The sequence below is a fragment of the Erythranthe guttata genome, chromosome 12, assembly GCF_056151865.1.
Source record: "Erythranthe guttata isolate IM_541 chromosome 12, IM_541, whole genome shotgun sequence".
Taxonomy (NCBI): domain Eukaryota; kingdom Viridiplantae; phylum Streptophyta; class Magnoliopsida; order Lamiales; family Phrymaceae; genus Erythranthe; species Erythranthe guttata.
Genome location: NC_142544.1, coordinates 9,462,122 through 9,480,316, shown reverse-complemented (window position 1 = coordinate 9,480,316; position 18,195 = coordinate 9,462,122). Strand labels below are relative to the sequence as shown.

At 40.2% G+C, this 18,195-nt stretch overlaps 3 protein-coding genes across 3 annotated transcripts; 1 reads left to right on the top strand and 2 right to left on the bottom strand.

Moving 5' to 3' along the window:
• Positions 1-3,370: 3,370 nt before the first annotated feature.
• Positions 3,371-4,788, bottom strand: LOC148766417 (ABC transporter G family member 12-like). Its single transcript, XM_088826775.1, has 4 exons — positions 4,526-4,788; positions 4,172-4,444; positions 3,954-4,061; positions 3,371-3,871 (listed from the first exon to the last, which is right to left on the bottom strand). The coding sequence occupies exons 1-4, from the start codon at positions 4,721-4,723 to the stop codon at positions 3,539-3,541; spliced, it is 912 nt and encodes a 303-aa protein (XP_088682901.1). The 5' UTR covers positions 4,724-4,788; the 3' UTR covers positions 3,371-3,538.
• A 7-nt stretch (positions 4,789-4,795) lies between these two features.
• Positions 4,796-5,798, bottom strand: LOC148766416 (ABC transporter G family member 15-like). Its single transcript, XM_088826784.1, has 2 exons — positions 5,316-5,798; positions 4,796-5,231 (listed from the first exon to the last, which is right to left on the bottom strand). Exons 1-2 carry the CDS (start codon positions 5,637-5,639, stop codon positions 5,103-5,105), a joined length of 453 nt encoding a protein of 150 aa, XP_088682910.1. The 5' UTR covers positions 5,640-5,798; the 3' UTR covers positions 4,796-5,102.
• An 82-nt stretch (positions 5,799-5,880) lies between these two features.
• On the top strand, positions 5,881-7,714 carry LOC105977923 (uncharacterized). Its single transcript, XM_013003360.2, is given in 1 exon segment — positions 5,881-7,714. A coding segment is annotated over 1 exon segment (1,632 nt). The 5' UTR covers positions 5,881-5,966; the 3' UTR covers positions 7,599-7,714.
• Positions 7,715-18,195: the final 10,481 nt, after the last annotated feature.

Genomic DNA, 18,195 nt, shown 5'->3' with positions numbered 1-18,195 from the left:
ACCTTTATCAATAGGGTAACGTCTATGGATCGAGTCCCCCCTCCCCTACTTCCCCTTGTAATGGATTTGAATTTACTCAAAAAATATATATATATTTGTCAACTTTATTTTAAAAAATAACATAAATTTATAATTTTATTTAAAATATTATAATTGAATCTACTGAACTGAAAATTTCTTTTAACCTATCGACGTCTCTCATCTAGCCGTCTCCCTCATTCTCTTCCCTCTCCTTTCTCTCCACAACCGACGCTCATCCCCGCCTCTCTTACCAGCCCCCAAAACGGGACAAGGCGTTTGGGCTCTTCCTCCTCTTCGCCACCCAATGTTGGTATAATTATAAACAATCTGCGTAAATGAAAAATACTTACTTGTTTGTCGAAAAGAGGAATTGTGAAAAACACAAAGAACGATCGAGGCTTGCCAAAGCAATTCCCTTAAGACAATATTTTCGGGCTGTCAACGGTGCACAGTCTCTTCCCGGTAGTCTCCCAAGGTACAACGATCGGGTGTCAAATATTTGCACGAATATTCGACCCACGGCGAACTTGAACAACAACAGAACTTTGACGAAGGAAAAGGAAAATATGAAGAACTATCTCTTAATTGATGCCGATGAAATTCAGTACAGAATTGGCCAGATTCTGCCTTTATTTATAGGCGGAAGAGATCCATTCATGGAGGGTTGCAATGGTTGAAGAAGAAGCAGAAGGTTGTGTTTGTTCTTATTACGAGTTCAAAAAACGTAGGAAAATTAATTGGTCATGGTCCAATTAATTAAATATTTGGTTTGAGCCAAATATTTTATTATTTAGATTTGGGTCAATTAATTTGACTAATTACTAAATGTCCCCAAAAGTAATATTTGTGGACATCTAAACCCAAACTAGTCCTATCACTCGATCACACCGAGCGCACACCTTTTGAACTTAAACCATTTAATCAAGACAATTTTCATTCACTTTACTTCATAATTTTGATCAAGTAAATAAATGAAATTAATCTTTACATAATTAAATTAATATTACTCAATATTAATTATTGGAAATCATGAAAATTCCAACAATCCCCCACATGAATAAAATTGTTCTTCCAACCTTATAACATAAGATCTATTTGTCAAAAATTCCTCAGTGAATAGTACAACATCGGGATAGGTGAAATATTTCATCTTGAACCTTCCCTAGTTAAAGCTTATCGGATTTACTTAGCCAATCGGTGAATTATTTCATCTTGAACCGTCGGCTGTTTGTGTAAACCAAGACAATAAACTTAACACCATACTAAACGAACTTGTTCAAGTTCTCGGTTGTGTTCGTTTTGGCCCTGAACATCCTCGGGTTCTGCGAGTGCTTTAGAGAATTCCAGCCTTTAAGAGTTCTCAACGAGCCGACCCAACTCACACTAACATAGGTGACCGCATCTATAAAGAGTATCCTACTATACCCCACTTGTAAATTACAAGATATAGACGTCATTAAAAGCAATAGCTTAACCTTTTTTAACGTCGTAGGTTGCACTTATTGCATCATAGGAATAAGGTGGAGTTAAAACTCCTAAGTGCTTCATTTTAAGTTACGCAGAACTGGTTGTCCTATTGAACTTGGTCCGTGGGATCTCCAGTCGCCAAGTTAGGTTTCCGTATAAGGTAACTTAGTTATTTAGGCTTTAAACGTATTCCCCTCGATGCACATTTAACTCTCTCGCTAGATAAACCTTTATTAAATGGATCCGCTAGGTTATCTTAGGACTTCTCAAAATCAATGGAAATTTATTCCATTAGAGAGTAAATGTATCACGTTATATGTCTACAACGAATATGTCGAGACTTACTATAGTAAAGTATGAGAGCAATTTGTTAATTGATTATTTTTAAATCAAATATCTAATTATATTGCTTCGCCATATCCCCCAAGGACATATACAAACATATTTAACTTGTAGTCAAATGCCCCCACATTTTGAGATATTTATAGCTCAATTATATATATTTCCATAACTCATAAGGAATGTTCATCTTGTGTGAAACTCTATTTAATATGTCATTAGACACACAAGGAGTTTCCCCCACAAGTTGTTCGGTAAACTCAAGTTTAATCGTGTCTTTAAATCATGATTTTCCATTTGACTACCCCATTCGATGTGAATAGGGTGCAATGATTTTTCCATGCACACAAATGAGTTACTCATATTATCCGCTCTATCGGATTTAAGAAGTTATCTTCTTATTTTGTACTTCACAAGTACGCATTTGCTACTTTTTTATTAAACTCAAAATTTTAAGAACTTTAATTTGTATTGAGAAAATACTCACAATATGATTGGACAACATCATATTGCACCGTTTAAATCAAGAACTAACTTATAAACGTTTTGAAAACAGAGAAATCAAGCACCCCTCATGAGTATAAACAAATATTGATTATGCCCAAATTCAACCGACTCATTGGATTGAAAACAATATTGTTTCAAAAGAAAGAGTAAAATATTTATATGATTTAATAATTTTAAATTTCATACAGACTTGTAAAACATAGGGCAATTTTTTTAAGAAAAAAATATACTAGTCAAAAACTTGTATAATAAAACCTTGTTTTACACACGACATTTCCCAACATAATAAGTTCTTACAACTCTTAAATAAACCATATAAACTAAAAATTATTAATATAAATTTAGTAGCTTAGTTCTTGACGATAACGGCTACGTTCGCCTTAAAGAGGCCGTCACATAGGCGTACCCCTTTCCCACATAGAACCCTCCTTTGGTTAGCACAAATTTGTCCGACTCAAAAGCCAACTTGAAACCTTTCTTGGTTAGGATAGAATCACTGATTAAGTTCTTCCTAATATCCGGAACATGTAGCACATCGTTCAAGGTAACTTCCTTTCCGGAAGTGAATTTTAGGATCACTTGTCCTTGTCCTTCAACCACCGAATAATCATCATTTCCCATGAAGAGCTTTTGTTCTTGCTCCAACGCCGGTCAACGGCGGCGACCGGCGGTCTCCGGTGGTGGCGGGTCAAAATTGGTGTCAAAATTGAAATTATGGTTAAAATTGGTTAATTGATGAAATTAGGCTAATTGGGGTGTAAATCATGAAATTGAAATTGAATTGGATTTCAATGAATTGTGGGTAATTTTGGTATATATAAAAAGATTTTCTTTATTTGCAAATAAGTTTGAATGAACTGGATTTATTTGAAAGACAAAAAAGTTGGATGTCGTTCTTTTAATTAAATGCCCTTGTCATGACCTATTTGCCATTACCCCATATATGAAACTAGAAATTGTAATTCCGATTCTATCACTTTGGTGCAAATTACAGCCTGTTTGGATTGTCAGAATTAGGCCCACGTTTCGGAAATCGAAAAACGCCATTACACCTGTTGTTAACGTTTTGGGACCGTTTCCGTAAATATTTAAAAGTTTCGGGACGCTATTACAAATTTACAATATTACTATTATTCTATAAAAGAAAGAAGATTTAAAAATAATTATGTTTTGGTTGTTAAGGAATTGGAGAGGTAAGACCTTCCTACGAAGAGAGCGAGCGGAGATTATGGTGCCTCTTGGAAGGGCGAGACGGTAATTTCTGCAACGAAGGCTGCATTTTGAGGCGATGCAGAGTTCTCGTTGCGTAAAGTGAATGGAAATACGGTGTGGCTCTCTCCTTCAACTTGAGAATAAGGAAGAACACGATTCTGTAGACAATGACGAGTACGTACAATGCGAATAAATCCCACCACTTTGAATGATCCAACGACACCCCGAACAAGTGTGTAATGACATACTCGCCCGTTACTTTTGTTTGACCACTCATTGGGTCGGCGTCGAACACCAGCCCAAGCATGTCGTTCTTGTATCCTCCCTGCATTTTTCGATTCGTGTTCGCATTCATTTGCTTTAAATTAATATTATTAAAAAAAATGTATATATATTATATATAATACCTGTAATGACCATGAACCATATCCAATGAAGGAAACGGGATAACGCCAAAAGGCCTTGGGAAGATCCGGAAGCAACCGGAAGAAACCGGCAGTCATCATCATAATAACCTAAATTTAAAAAAACATTATGAGAAGGAAAACGAAAAACGAAAAACGAAAAACGAAAAACGAAAAAGGGAAATTTGAAGTTGTATATAAGTAGTTATAAAATTACTTACAAGAACACCAGCACCAGCTATGATTCCCATCAAGAAATTAGGAACTAACGAAGCTACGAGCATCATAACACTCTCCACCATAGCAATGCATCCGAATATATTAAGGCAAAAGAACACGTAATGCGAAAACTCGGTCCGAAATTTCACCATGTAATAAGTTATAGTCCCAGTAATAACCGATATTGCCACCAAGAACGGGAATGAAGACACGAAATTCGATAATATAAACACAGCAACCCCATAATAACCATTTAACCTTTCCTTATAAAACACCTGTTTGTCACAAAAAAAAAAAAAAAAAAACCCGTGAAAATTAAAGGATGGAATATTATTTTCGAAGTAAAATATGTTTACCTTCATTTCCTCGATAAAGGATGGAAATCCACCAATGGACATAAAAGTCATAAATCCCGTCACAAAGCCACCACAAGCTCCCCGAGCCAAAATCGCGGTATAACTCGTTCCAACATCGTAGAATAGAGATCCAACACATAAAGCAACAAGGGTGTATATGACTATTCGGGACCAATAATATCCAATATCTCTAGACATATTCAAGAATGATCTTTGCGTCAGTGTTGTAAGCTGCTTCCACCAACTAGCTTGGCTTCCTTTTATCGACTCTTATCTTAAGATTAAATTTTGAAATGAATATTAATTTTAAGATGCCGCCATACCCCCAATTTTGCTTACACGAGCCCATATTACTCATTGAAGACCAAGAAAAGAGTCTCTAAAATCGGGTAATATTGCAAGTTAATGCCCGATTGGCTATTAGAGATATGAAAATGCTCTTTCATCTCTCGAGAGTAGCAAATAATCGAGAGGTTTCTTGTAGGCAATAACATTTCATTACAATGTAACTAATAAGATCATGATGCATTGCTTTAAGCTATAAAACAAAAAAATAAACGGAAAAAATAAATTGGATTCATACACGGAGTCTTTGTGAGCCTCTTAATGTAGCAGTGACAAGATCGAAGTCCGAGTTAATGCAACGCAAGAAATGATCCGAAGGATTCCTTCTATTCGGACAGGGGAACCCTGCTTCCGCAAAAAACTGAAAAAATCAACACAGAAAAACATTAGAATTCTTTCATTTTATTTTTTTAATTTTTTTAGTGATAAAGATATCGAATAAAACCTTTATAGCCATCTTAGCTTCACCAAAGTAAACAATTTCACCGCCCGATAGTAAATAAAGATCGTCAAACAGAGCAAACACTTCCCCACTAGGTTGATGAACTGAAGAGATGACGGTTCGTCCATCTCGAGCAAGATTCTTGATGGATTGGATCACGAAAAAGGCGGCTGCACTATCAAGGCCGCTAGTAGGTTCGCCAAGAAACAACAAACGGGGCCGTATTAGAATCTCGAGGGCAATGCTCAGTCTTTTCTTTTCTCCGCCGCTTATCCCTCTCAACTGCCAATTCCCGATTTGTCGATCGGCGCATTCTTGAAGCCCCATTTCCGAGATAGTTCCTTCTACAATGGCTTCAATCTCTTCTTTAGATGTGGAATTCGGGAGCCTCAAATTGGCAGAGTAAGTTAGAGTTTCTCTTACTGTGAGGGTTCCCAAGAGTACGTTCTCTTGTGTGACATAAGCCTGAGTCAGTCAATACGTCGAACATGTCAGATTGAAAAACATTTTTTTTAAAACTAATATAATTCTATGAGATACTTTCTAGCCGCCGCTTCTTCCCGTTGAGTCTTACACTCTCCCGTCCACGGACAAGACACGCCGTTACGAGGGCGAGGAGTTCAAAGATAGCAAGTTGACGGTAGCTCTCTGCCCATGTATTTTCTGCTTAATTATTTTACTCGTAGTAGCATCAATCGTACTCGTTGTCAAATTCCGTTTGTACTGCCCTACCCCTCTTCACTCTCTCTTAAAAAATGCCTGCCGGCAATAATCCCACACCAAAATCCCCCACTTTGCTTGAATAAAATTAGGCCCTTTTGTAGCGATGTCAATTCGGTGCATACCGATTCCGAATTCGAGAGCGACATCGAAAATGAATCAGCTTCTGCCGAATTGGAGGCCGATTCGAAGGAGGTGGAAAGAGTATGCAAGGTGATCGACGAAATGTTTGCTCTAGATAGGAACATAGAGGCCGTTTTAGACGAATGTGGGATCAATCTGAATCATAAACTGGTGTTGTGTGTGCTGCAGAGATTCAATCATGCTCGAAAACCCGCATTTCGGTTCTTCCATTGGGCTGCAGATAGGCCTGGATTCTCTCACGATTCGACCACTTACAATGCAATGATGAACATTCTTGGAAAGACCAGACAATTCGAGACATTGGTTTCTCTCCTCGAAGAAATGGGAGAGAAGGGTTTGCTCACGATGGAGACCTTCACCATCTGCATCAAAGTCTTCGCCGCAGCTAAGGAGAGGAAAAAGGCAGTTGCCATTGTCGATTTGATGAAGAAATATAATTTCAAAGTCGGAATAGAGACCGTTAATTCTTTGCTCGATGCATTGGGTAGGGCCAAGCTTGCAAAAGAAGCTCAAACGTTGTTCGAGAAATTGGAGCACAATTTTGCCCCGAATCTAAAAACGTACACAATCTTGATCAACGGTTGGTGCACGGTCAAGAATTTAATGGAATCCGCTAGAATGTGGAATGAAATGATCGATAAAGGGTTTAAACCCGATATCGTAGCCCACAATATAATGCTCGAAGGGCTTTTGAGTAGCCATAAAAGATCCGATGCAATCAAGTTGTTCGAGGTAATGAAATGTAAGGGCCCACTTTCCAATGTTAGGAGTTATTCTGTATTAATCAAGAATCTATGCAAACACGGCCACTTAAAAGAAGCTATAGACTATTTTGACGAGATGGTCGATTCTGGTTGTGGGCCCGATGCTGCGGTGTACACATGTTTAATGACGGGTTTTGCGAATCAAAAGAAGATGGATATAGTTTATCGGTTATTAAGCGAGATGAAGGAGAAAAATTGCCAGCCCGATGGCCGATTGTACAATGCATTGATCAAGATGATGGTGAACAGAAGAATGCCCGACGAAGCGGTGAAGATATACAAGAAGATGGTGCAGAGTGGAGTCGGAGCTTCGGTCCACACTTAAAACATGATCATGAAATCGTACTTTGTCGCAAGAGATTGCGAAGTGGGGCTTGCGGTTTGGGAGGAGATGAAGAGGAGAGGGTTCTGTCCGGACGAGAACTCGTACACGGTTCTCGTGGGAGGGCTTGTAAGGCAGGGGAGATTGAATGAGAGTTGTGGGTATTTGGAAGAGATGATTGATAAGGGGATGCGGGCCCCACGGATCGATTATAAGAAGTTTTCGGCTGGTTTTTATTGGAGTGGTGGAAGGAATTGTTTGGAGGATTTGGCTGAGAAGATGAAATTGTCTGGTAATTCTGAGGTGGCTAATTTGTTGGAGAGATGGGTTAAATGATTGTGTGATGATGATGATGAAGAAGAAGAAGAGTTATTAATTAGTGATAGAGATTAATTTGTAATTGTATGATTAGTAATGTTACTTATTGGTGGAGAGGGGTATGAAATTTTGTTGTAAATGTTTGTGGCATTGTCATTTTATATAAGCTTTTGTTATCAAGAAGTGAAATGTTAAATGTTCGTTTCGATTTTGCTAATATTAATTTGACTTCGAATGTCCTTTTGATTATTTTTTAGTTTGAGTTTGGTAAAACTCAAAACATGGAAATTGTAGTTCTTTGAGTTAGCTTTGTGATCCGACTTGAATCGGCTGAATTGAATGTCGGTGACAAAGTTATACACGAATGAGATATATTTTAAAAATCAAAACTTGTGGGTAGTGTTTCATTGATTCACGCATATATTTCTCATGTGACATTTAATTTTGTTGATTCGAGTTAAATTAGAAAATTAACTCAAAGAATTACAAAATTCATGTTTTGAGTTTTACCAAATTCAAGTTAAATTAGAAAGTTTTATCAAATATTTTTGGGGAAATGTGGGATAACCCACTAGTTTTGAAAATATATAGGGATATGTCCTATGTATTTTTCTTGTCTAGTCAAAAACTCAAATTCTAAACTTAATTTGATAGACCCCCTAGACAAATTAAAATACCCGTTTTGCCCTTTTAGTTATAATTTAAAACCTTGAACCCTAATCTTTTTCTCCCACCCTTCCCCTTTTTTTTTGGGCCGTCATTTCCCCTCACCTACTCTCTCTCTTCATCTCTCTCTCTAACTCTCTCTTTTCTCTTTCTTTCTCTCTCTTCATTTCTCTCTCTAACTCTCTCTCTCTCTTCTCTTTCTTTCTCACTATTCATCTCTCTCTCTATCTGTGGCTGCCCACAACTCTCCGCCGTCGCGGCTAGCTCCCCCACCTTCTTACGCCACCGTCGTCGCTGCTCCCCTCACCTCCTTGCGTTGTCGCTGCTCCACCACCGCCTTGCGTCGCTGCTCCGCCACGGCCTTGTGCCGGCCGTCGTTGCTCCTCCCACCGCCTTGCACTCGGTATTAAACCATTCACATCACCTTTTTAAGTTATCTTTTTAATTTATGAATGTCCATCCATTTTTAATTTATTTTTTAAGATCTGAATTCTTTTCACCATTTCACCTTATTTTATTGTTTTTTTTATGAAAATCAACTAAATTCGAAAATTTTAAATTGTGATCCGACGATGTGTAGTTTGATCTAGAATTTCAGATCTGGAATTGGTGGTGTTCGATTTGTATATATTTACTGCATTTACCAAAAAAAAAACACAGATCTACTATGTTTTTTAAGATCTGTGAACAATTAATATTAAAATATTTTTCGTTGGATTAATTTGATTTTTTATTATAAATCATACGTAATTTATTTTTTGTATTTACTTGAAGATGATTCGAAATACCTAAAGTGTGAGAGCTTTGTTTGTCTGTGATGAAAATTTAACCAGTAGTGGTTACTTACATGGGTGATTTGAGTCAGGTGAATATACAATTATATTTAGTCATATACAGTCATATATAGTCAGTCACATGTAGTCATGTATAGTCATGACTACATGTAACTATACATGACTGATTCGGCCAGGGCCACCCAGACGGCCCAATAAGGAGCAAAGGCTCATCAAGGTGGCTCTAGCCCGTTACCGTTTGCCAGATCAAGTAAAGACCAAAGGCCCAAGCAAGGTCAAAGGGCACCATTAAGCCCACTAAGAGAAGAAGGTACATTTAACTGGTGTGCTCGTTAGGCGAGAGGGACCAAGCAGCGGGTCGCGAGTAACCCGCGAGAGAGAGAGGCCTCTCGCTGACTCACCCTCCCGCCAAGCTTCTCGCCAGACCAGCCCGGAGATGATTCTAGCTGCACATGGAGGCATTTAATGCACGTCCAATCCACTGACAGACGCAGAGGAATGTCGTTTCGGCCCCCTACTTTTTGCACATGCAGCCGCCAATGAAATGACATATTAAACTGCATTGAAGGTAATATGAGGTCCGAATGCCTAAATTACCGCGATTGGACAGGTAAATTAAATTGAAGAATATTTGACGTCCGTCCCCTTTTTTAGTATAAATAGGGGCAGTAAATACAGGAAAACCACAACGAAATCATGTACATCAATTACATACAGAAGCATAATATCTTCTTCAGGAAGTTACTGACTTGGCCGTCGGAGTGCTAACTCCGGCCTAAGTCCGGTTCTTTTCTTTCTTGTAGGTTTATCGTGGGCTCCGGTCAGTGTTCAGGCCTACTCAACTTTCTAAACCAGCCCACCACGAATCCAGCCTGATCAAATCGTGGGCTCCGGTCCAAGTTCAGGCCTACTCAACTTTCTAAACCAGCCCACCACGAATCCAGCCGGATCAAATCGTGGGCTCCGGTCCAAGTTCAGGCCCACTCAACTTTCTAAACCAGCCCACCACGAATCCAGCCGGATCAAATGGCGCCGTCTGTGGGAAATTGAGCGTTAAGACGTCGATTTTTCAACTACTTCTACTGTAAGCAAAACACCTGTGGGAGTGGATGTTAGTGAATCGAGGGAGATTTCTTAAGCTTTCCTTAAAATCCACTGCATCACCATATTTGTTTTACTTGTGCGATTTCAATACATATGAGGCAGACCTGGGTACATAAACCGACCCAAAACCTCAATCAGAGATGTTGGATCTGGAGGACTCCTTAGAGCTCGAAGTTGATTTGCTTTAATGAGCTTGATTCATGGGAGTTTGATTTCCTAAATTTATTTTTTGGCTTGAAGCTTTTCAAGCACGCAGTATTCTCTCAAAATGAATTCCGGAAGTTTATATTTACTTCTTGGAGCTCAATTATCTGATTCTGGCCCAGGTTTTGCCGACTCAATGCCCGTCGAGCTGAGTCTCGCGACCCAATGTCCGTCCAGCTGAGTCTCGCGACCCGATGTTCCTGAGCTGAATTTCGCCGACTCAATGTCCGCCGAGTTGAATTTCACCGACTCAATGTCCGCCGAGCTGAAATTCACCGATCCAATGTCCGTCGAGCTGAGTCTCGCGACCCAATGTCCGTCGAGCTGAGTCTCGCGACCCGCGGTTCCTAAGCCGAATTTCGCGGACTCAATGTCCGCCGAGCTGAAATTCACCGATCCAATGTCCGTCGAGCTGAGTCTCGCGACCCAGTGTCCGTCGGGCTGAATTTCGCCGACTCAATGTCTGTCGAGCTGATATTCACCGATCCAATGTTCGTCGAGCTGAGTCTCGCGACCCAATGTCCGTCGAGTTGAGTCTCGCGACCCGATGTTCCTGAGCTGAATTTCGCCGACTCAATGCCCGTCGAGCTGAGTCTCGTGACCCGATGTTCCTGAGCCGAATTTCGCCGACTCAGTGTCTGCCGAGCTGAAATTCACCGATCCAATGTTCGTCGAGCTGAGTCTCGCGACCCAATGTCCGTCGAGCTGAGTCTCGCGACCCGATGTTCCTAAGCTGAATTTCGCCGACTCAATGCCCGTCGAGCTGAGTCTCGCGACTCGATGTTCTTGAGCCGAATTTCGCCGACTCAATGTCCGCCGAGCTGAATTTCACGGACTCAATGTCTGCCGAGCTGAAATTCACCAATCCAATGTCCGCCGAGCTGAATTTCACCGACTCAATGTCTGCCGAGCTGAATAACTCAGACGAGCTGGAGATATCCGACGAGCAGGATCTCCCCAATGAGCAGGAGGTATCAGACGAGCTGAGGATATCCGACGAGCAGGATCTCACCGATGAGCAAGAGATATCCGACGAGCAGGATCTCTCCGACGAGCAGCATACCTTCGACGAGCAGGATCTCGCCGACGAGCAAGAGATATCCGACGAGCAGGATCTCTTTGACGAACAGCATACCTCCGACAAGCAGGATCTCGCCGATGAGCAGGAGGTATCAGACGAGCTGAGGATATCCGACGAGCAGGTGAGCAGGCGAGCTTCGAAAAATCCGACGAGCAAGATCTCGCCGACGAGCAAGAGATTTCCGACGAGCAGGATCTCTTTGACGAACAGCTTACCTCCGACGAGCAGGATCTCCAGGACGAGCTGGAGATATCCGACAAGCAGTATCTCGCCGACGAGCAAGATCTCGCCGACGAGTAGGTGAGCAGGCGAGCTTCGAAAAATCCGACGAGCAAGAGATATCCGACGAGCAGGATCTCTTTGACGAGCAACATACCTCCGACGAGCAGGATCTCGCCGATGAGCAAGAGATATCCGACGAGCAGGATCTCTTTGACGAGCAGTATCACGCCGACGAGCAAGATCTCGCCGACGAACAGGAGGTATTAGACGAGCTGAAGACATCCGACGAGCAGTATCACGCCGACGAGCAAGATCTCGCCGACGAGCAGGAGGTATCAGATGAGCTGAAGACATCCGACGAGCAGTATCTCGCCGACGAGCAAGATCTCGCCGACGAGCTGTATCTCCCCGACGAGCAAGAGATTTCCGACGAGCAGGATCTCTCCGACGAGCAGCATACCTTCGACGAGCAAGATCTCGCCGACGAGCAGGAGGTATCAGACGAGCTGAAGACATCCGACGAGCAGTATCTCGCCGACGAGCAAGATCTCGCCGACGAACTGTATCTCCCCGACGAGCAAGATCTCGCCGACGAGCAAGATATCGCCGACGAGCAAGAGATTTCCGACGAGCAGGATCTCTCCGACGAGCAACATACCTTCGACGAGTAGGATCTCGCCGACGAGCAGGAGATATCCGACGAGCAGGATCTCTCTGACGAGCAGAATACTTCTAACGAGCAGAATAACTTAGACGAGCAAAAGATATCCGACGAGCAACATACCTTCGACCAGCAGGATCTCGCCGACGAGCAGAATAACTTAAACGAGAAGGAGATATCCGACGAGCAGGATCTCTCCGACGAGCATAATACCTTCGACGAGAAGGACCTCGCCGACGAGCAGAATATATCCGGCGAGCAGGATCTCTCCGACGAGCAGAATACCTCCTACGAAAAGGATCTTGCTGACGAGCAGAATAACTTAGAGAGCACGAAATGAAAGTTTGAATTATTTGCAATGCGAAAGTTGCGAGCAGAATTTGCATCGAGCAAATTCCGCTAGAATGAACGAAACGAAAGTTAGAATTATTTGCAATGCGAAAGTTGCGAGCGGAACTTGCATCGAGCAAACTCCGCTAGAGAGCACGAAAGTTGAACTATTTACAATATGAAAAGTGCGAGCGGAATTTGCATCGAGCAAATCCCGCTAGAGAGCATGAAACGAAAGTTAGAATTATTTACAATATGAAAGTTGCGAGCGGAATTTGCATCGAGCAAATCCCGCTAGAGAGCACGAAAGTTGAACTATTTACAATATGAAAGTTGCGAGCGGAATTTGCATCGAGGAAATCCCGCTAGAGAGCACGAAACGAAAGTTAGAATTATTTGCAATGCGAAAGTTGCGAGCGGAACTTGCATCGAGCAAACTCCGCTAGAGAGCACGAAAGTTGAACTATTTACAATATGAAAGTTGCGAGCGGAATTTGCATCGAGCGAATTCCGCTAGAAAGAACGAAACGAAAGTTAGAATTATTTGCAATGCGAAAGTTGCGAGCGGAACTTGCATCGAGCAAACTCCGCTAGAGAGCACTAAAGTTGAACTATTTATAATATGAACGTTGCGAGCGGAATTTGCATCGAGAAAATCCCGCTAGAGAGCATGAAACGAAAGTTAGAATTATTTACAATATGAAAGTTGCGAGCGGAATTTGCATCGAGCAAATCCCGCTAGAGAGCACGAAAGTTGAACTATTTACAATATGAAAGTTGCGAGCGGAATTTGCATCGAGGAAATCCCGCTAGAGAGCACGAAACGAAAGTTAGAATTATTAGCAATGCGAAAGTTGCGAGCGGAACTTGCATCGAGCAAACTCCGCTAGAGAGCACGAAAGTTGAACTATTTACAATATGAAAGTTGCGAGCGGAATTTGCATCGAGCGAATTCCGCTAGAAAGAACGAAACGAAAGTTAGAATTATTTGCAATGCGAAAGTTGCGAGCGGAACTTGCATCGAGCAAACTCCGCTAGAGAGCACTAAAGTTGAACTATTTACAATATGAAAGTTGCGAGCGGAATTTGCATCGAGCAAATCCCGCTAGAGAGCATGAAACGAAAGTTAGAATTATTTACAATATGAAAGTTGCGAGCGGAATTTGCATCGAGCAAATCCCGCTAGAGAGCACGAAACGAAAGTTAGAATTATTTGCAATGCGAAAGTTGCGAGCAGAATTTGCATCGAGCAAATTCCGCTAGAAAGAACGAAACGAAAGTTAGAATTATTTGCAATGCGAAAGTTGCGAGCGGAACTTGCATCGAGCAAACTCCGCTAGAGAGCACGAAAGTTGAACTATTTACAATATGAAAGTTGCGAGCGGAATTTGCATCGAGCGAATTCCGCTAGAAAGAACGAAACGAAAGTTAGAATTATTTGCAATGCGAAAGTTGCGAGCGGAACTTGCATCGAGCAAACTCCGCTAGAGAGCACGAAAGTTGAACTATTTACAATATGAAAGTTGCGAGCGGAATTTGCATCGAGCGAATTCCGCTAGAAAGAACGAAACGAAAGTTAGAATTATTTGCAATGCGAAAGTTGCGAGCGGAACTTGCATCGAGCAAACTCCGCTAGAGAGCACTAAAGTTGAACTATTTATAATATGAACGTTGCGAGCGGAATTTGCATCGAGAAAATCCCGCTAGAGAGCATGAAACGAAAGTTAGAATTATTTACAATATGAAAGTTGCGAGCGGAATTTGCATCGAGCAAATCCCGCTAGAGAGCACGAAAGTTGAACTATTTACAATATGAAAGTTGCGAGCGGAATTTGCATCGAGGAAATCCCGCTAGAGAGCACGAAACGAAAGTTAGAATTATTTGCAATGCGAAAGTTGCGAGCGGAACTTGCATCGAGCAAACTCCGCTAGAGAGCACGAAAGTTGAACTATTTACAATATGAAAGTTGCGAGCGGAATTTGCATCGAGCGAATTCCGCTAGAAAGAACGAAACGAAAGTTAGAATTATTTGCAATGCGAAAGTTGCGAGCGGAACTTGCATCGAGCAAACTCCGCTAGAGAGCACGAAAGTTGAACTATTTACAATATGAAAGTTGCGAGCGGAATTTGCATCGAGCAAATCCCGCTAGAGAGCACGAAATGAAAGATAGAATTATTTACAATATGAAAGTTGCGAGCGGAATTTGCATCGAGCAAATCCCGCTAGAGAGCACGAAACGAAAGTTAGAATTATTTGCAATGCGAAAGTTGCGAGCAGAATTTGCATCGAGCAAATTCCGCTAGAAAGAACGAAACGAAAGTTAGAATTATTTGCAATGAGAAAGTTGCGAGCGGAACTTGCATCGAGCAAACTCCGCTAGAGAGCACGAAAGTTGAACTATTTACAATATGAAAGTTGCGAGCGGAATTTGCATCGAGCAAATCCCGCTAGAAAGAACGAAACGAAAGTTAGAATTATTTGCAATGCGAAAGTTGCGAGCAGAATTTGCATCGAGCAAATTCCGCTAGAAAGAACGAAACGAAAGTTAGAATTATTTCCAATATGAAAGTTGCGGGCAGAATTTGCAGCGATCAAATGCCGCTAGAAAGCACGAAACGAAAGTTGAACTATTTACAATACGAACATTGCGGGCAGAATTTGCAGCGAGCAAATTCCGCTAGGAAGCACGAGACGAAAGTTAACTATTTACAATACAAAAGTGGCGGGCAGAATTTGCATCCAACAAAGAGCTTAGCCGGTCAATTAACCCGAATTTATTATGTACATTTATTCCGAAAGAATATGAAGCGGAGCACACTATTCGAAGCTATGGCAATGAGCATGCCGATAGACGAGCGGATAAAGGGAACATAGGCTATCTCGCGTCTCGCGAGAGGTAGACTCGCGGTAGCTCTCCTTCGATTGCGAGCCTAACCCCGAGTGGGGGACTAGTTGATCCGGCCAGGGCCACCCAGACGGCCCAATAAGGAGCAAAGGCTCATCAAGGTGGCTCTAGCCCGTTACCGTTTGCCAGATCAAGTAAAGACCAAAGGCCCAAGCAAGGTCAAAGGGCACCATTAAGCCCACTAAGAGAAGAAGGTCCATTAAACTGGTGTGCTCGTTAGGCGAGAGGGACCAAGCAGCGGGTCGCGAGTAACCTGCGAGAGAGAGAGGCCTCTCGCTGACTCACCCTCCCGCCAAGCTTCTCGCCAGACCAGCCCGGAGATGATTCTAGCTGCACATGGAGGCATTTAATGCACGTCCAATCCACTGACAGACGCATAGGAATGTCGTTTCGGCCCCCTACTTTTTGCACATGCAGCCGCCAATGAAATGGCATATTAAACTGCACTGAAGGTAATTTGAGGCCCGAATGCCTAAATTACCGCGATTGGACAGGTAAATTAAATTGAAGAATATTTGACGTCCGTCCCCTTTTTTAGTATAAATAGGGGCCGTAAATACAGGAAAACCACAACGAAATCATGTACATCAATTACATACAGAAGCATAATATCTTCTTCAGGAAGTTACTGACTTGGCCGTCGGAGTGCTAACTCCGGCCTAAGTCCGGTTCTTTTCTTTCTTGTAGGTTTATCGTGGGCTCCGGTCCAAGTTCAGGCCTACTCAACTTTCTAAACCAGCCCACCACGAATCCAGCCGGATCAAATCGTGGGTTCCGGTCCAAGTTCAGGCCTACTCAACTTTCTAAACCAGCCCACCACGAATCCAGCCGGATCAAATCGTGGGCTCCGGTCCAAGTTCAGGCCTACTCAACTTTCTAAACCAGCCCACCACGAATCCAGCCGGATCAATGACTATATGTAGGATTTGTAGTATAATATGTTCATTGGTAGTTGATTTTAGTTCAGTAAATTTATCAACAAAAACAATCATGTTTTTTTTTTTGTATTTTTCATGTAATTTGTTTTTTTATTATAAATCATATGTATTTTTTTTTTGTATTTATTTGAAGATGATTTTAAAATGCCTAATGTGTGAGAGCTTTGTTTGTCTGTAATAGAAATTTAACGAGTAGTGGTTACTAAAATGGTTAATTTGAGTCAGATGAATATACAGTTATATTTAGTCATATATAGTCAGTCACATGTAGTCATGTATAGTCATGACTACATGTAACTATACATGACTGTATATAGGACTTGTAGTATACTATAGTCATTTGTAGTCGATTTTAGTTCAGTAAATTTATCAACAAAAAAATCATATTTTTTTTGTATTTTTCATGTAATCTAACTCGCATGAACGTTTTACTATTTTACTCTTATTTTTTTGTCGCAGGTTTTGCTTTTATTATAGTTTTATGACATGCGGAGAATAAAATTCGATGAAGTGCCTTTGTGAAGTTGGATTCATGTTACAGTACTCCAGACTTATGCCACTTATATAACTATAGATAATTGTATATAACTGTAGTCACGTGTAGTAACATATATTTATATGTATGTTATGTGTTTTTTAATGTATAGTAATGCGTGTTCATGTTTTGAAGATTATATGCATGTGATTGTATTTTTTCATTTTTTTTGGGTTAGTTGATTTATAATATCAAGATTAAATTGTGAATTTTGTTGTTGGTTTAGATTAATTTTGGGGTAAAAAGACAGTATATGATTACATATAACTATACATGACTGTGGTATACTGTAGTCATATATAGTCAATTTAGTACAATAAATTTATCAAAAAAAAATTAAAATATTAAAAATTAAAAAATTAAAAAAAAATTAAAAAAATTAAAAAAATTAAAAAAATTAAAAAAATTTAAAAATTTAAAAAAATTAAAAAATTAAAAAAATTAAAAAAAATAAAAAATTTAAAAAGATTAAAAATTAAAAAAAATTAAAAAAATAAAAAAAAATACAAAATACGATATATATAAAAAAATAATAATAAAATAAGAATTTGTATTTTTTTATTAAAATAATATATAAAAATGATAAATGCTGGCCCAAAATGCTAAATGCAGTTCAACATTATGCTAAATGTAGGGGCGGAAATACTGAATGCAGTTGGGCGAAAATTGCATTTAAGGGCACAATAGTACTTTTGCATCTCCAGGGGTATCTCAAAGGAAGAATTTTAGGGGTGGACTTATCCCTATACATTTTCTATTCTAGCGGTGTATATCAAATGGACCCAATATTTTTTTTGTGTTAAATGTCATTTCAGTTTTGACCATTTTTGGAGCTGAATTTGGTAAAACTCAAAACATGAATTTTGTAATTCTTTGAGTTAACTTTCTAATTTAAACTGAAATGACATTTAACACAAAAAAAATATTTGATTTTGTCTGGCTATTGCATGAGTTTACCGGATTTATTCATGGCCGCGAAAATAATATACATATTATTTATACTAATTAGTTGTTGTAATAATAGACATTTGTATTTTGTGTATATAATAAAAAAAATTAATATTTAGAAAATAATGAATTAAAATAATTATGTAAAGTAATATCTCTTTGGTAGAGAAGGGTTAGAAGTAAATACACTTAATCTCTAGAGAAGTAAAAGCAAAGAAGAGAGTA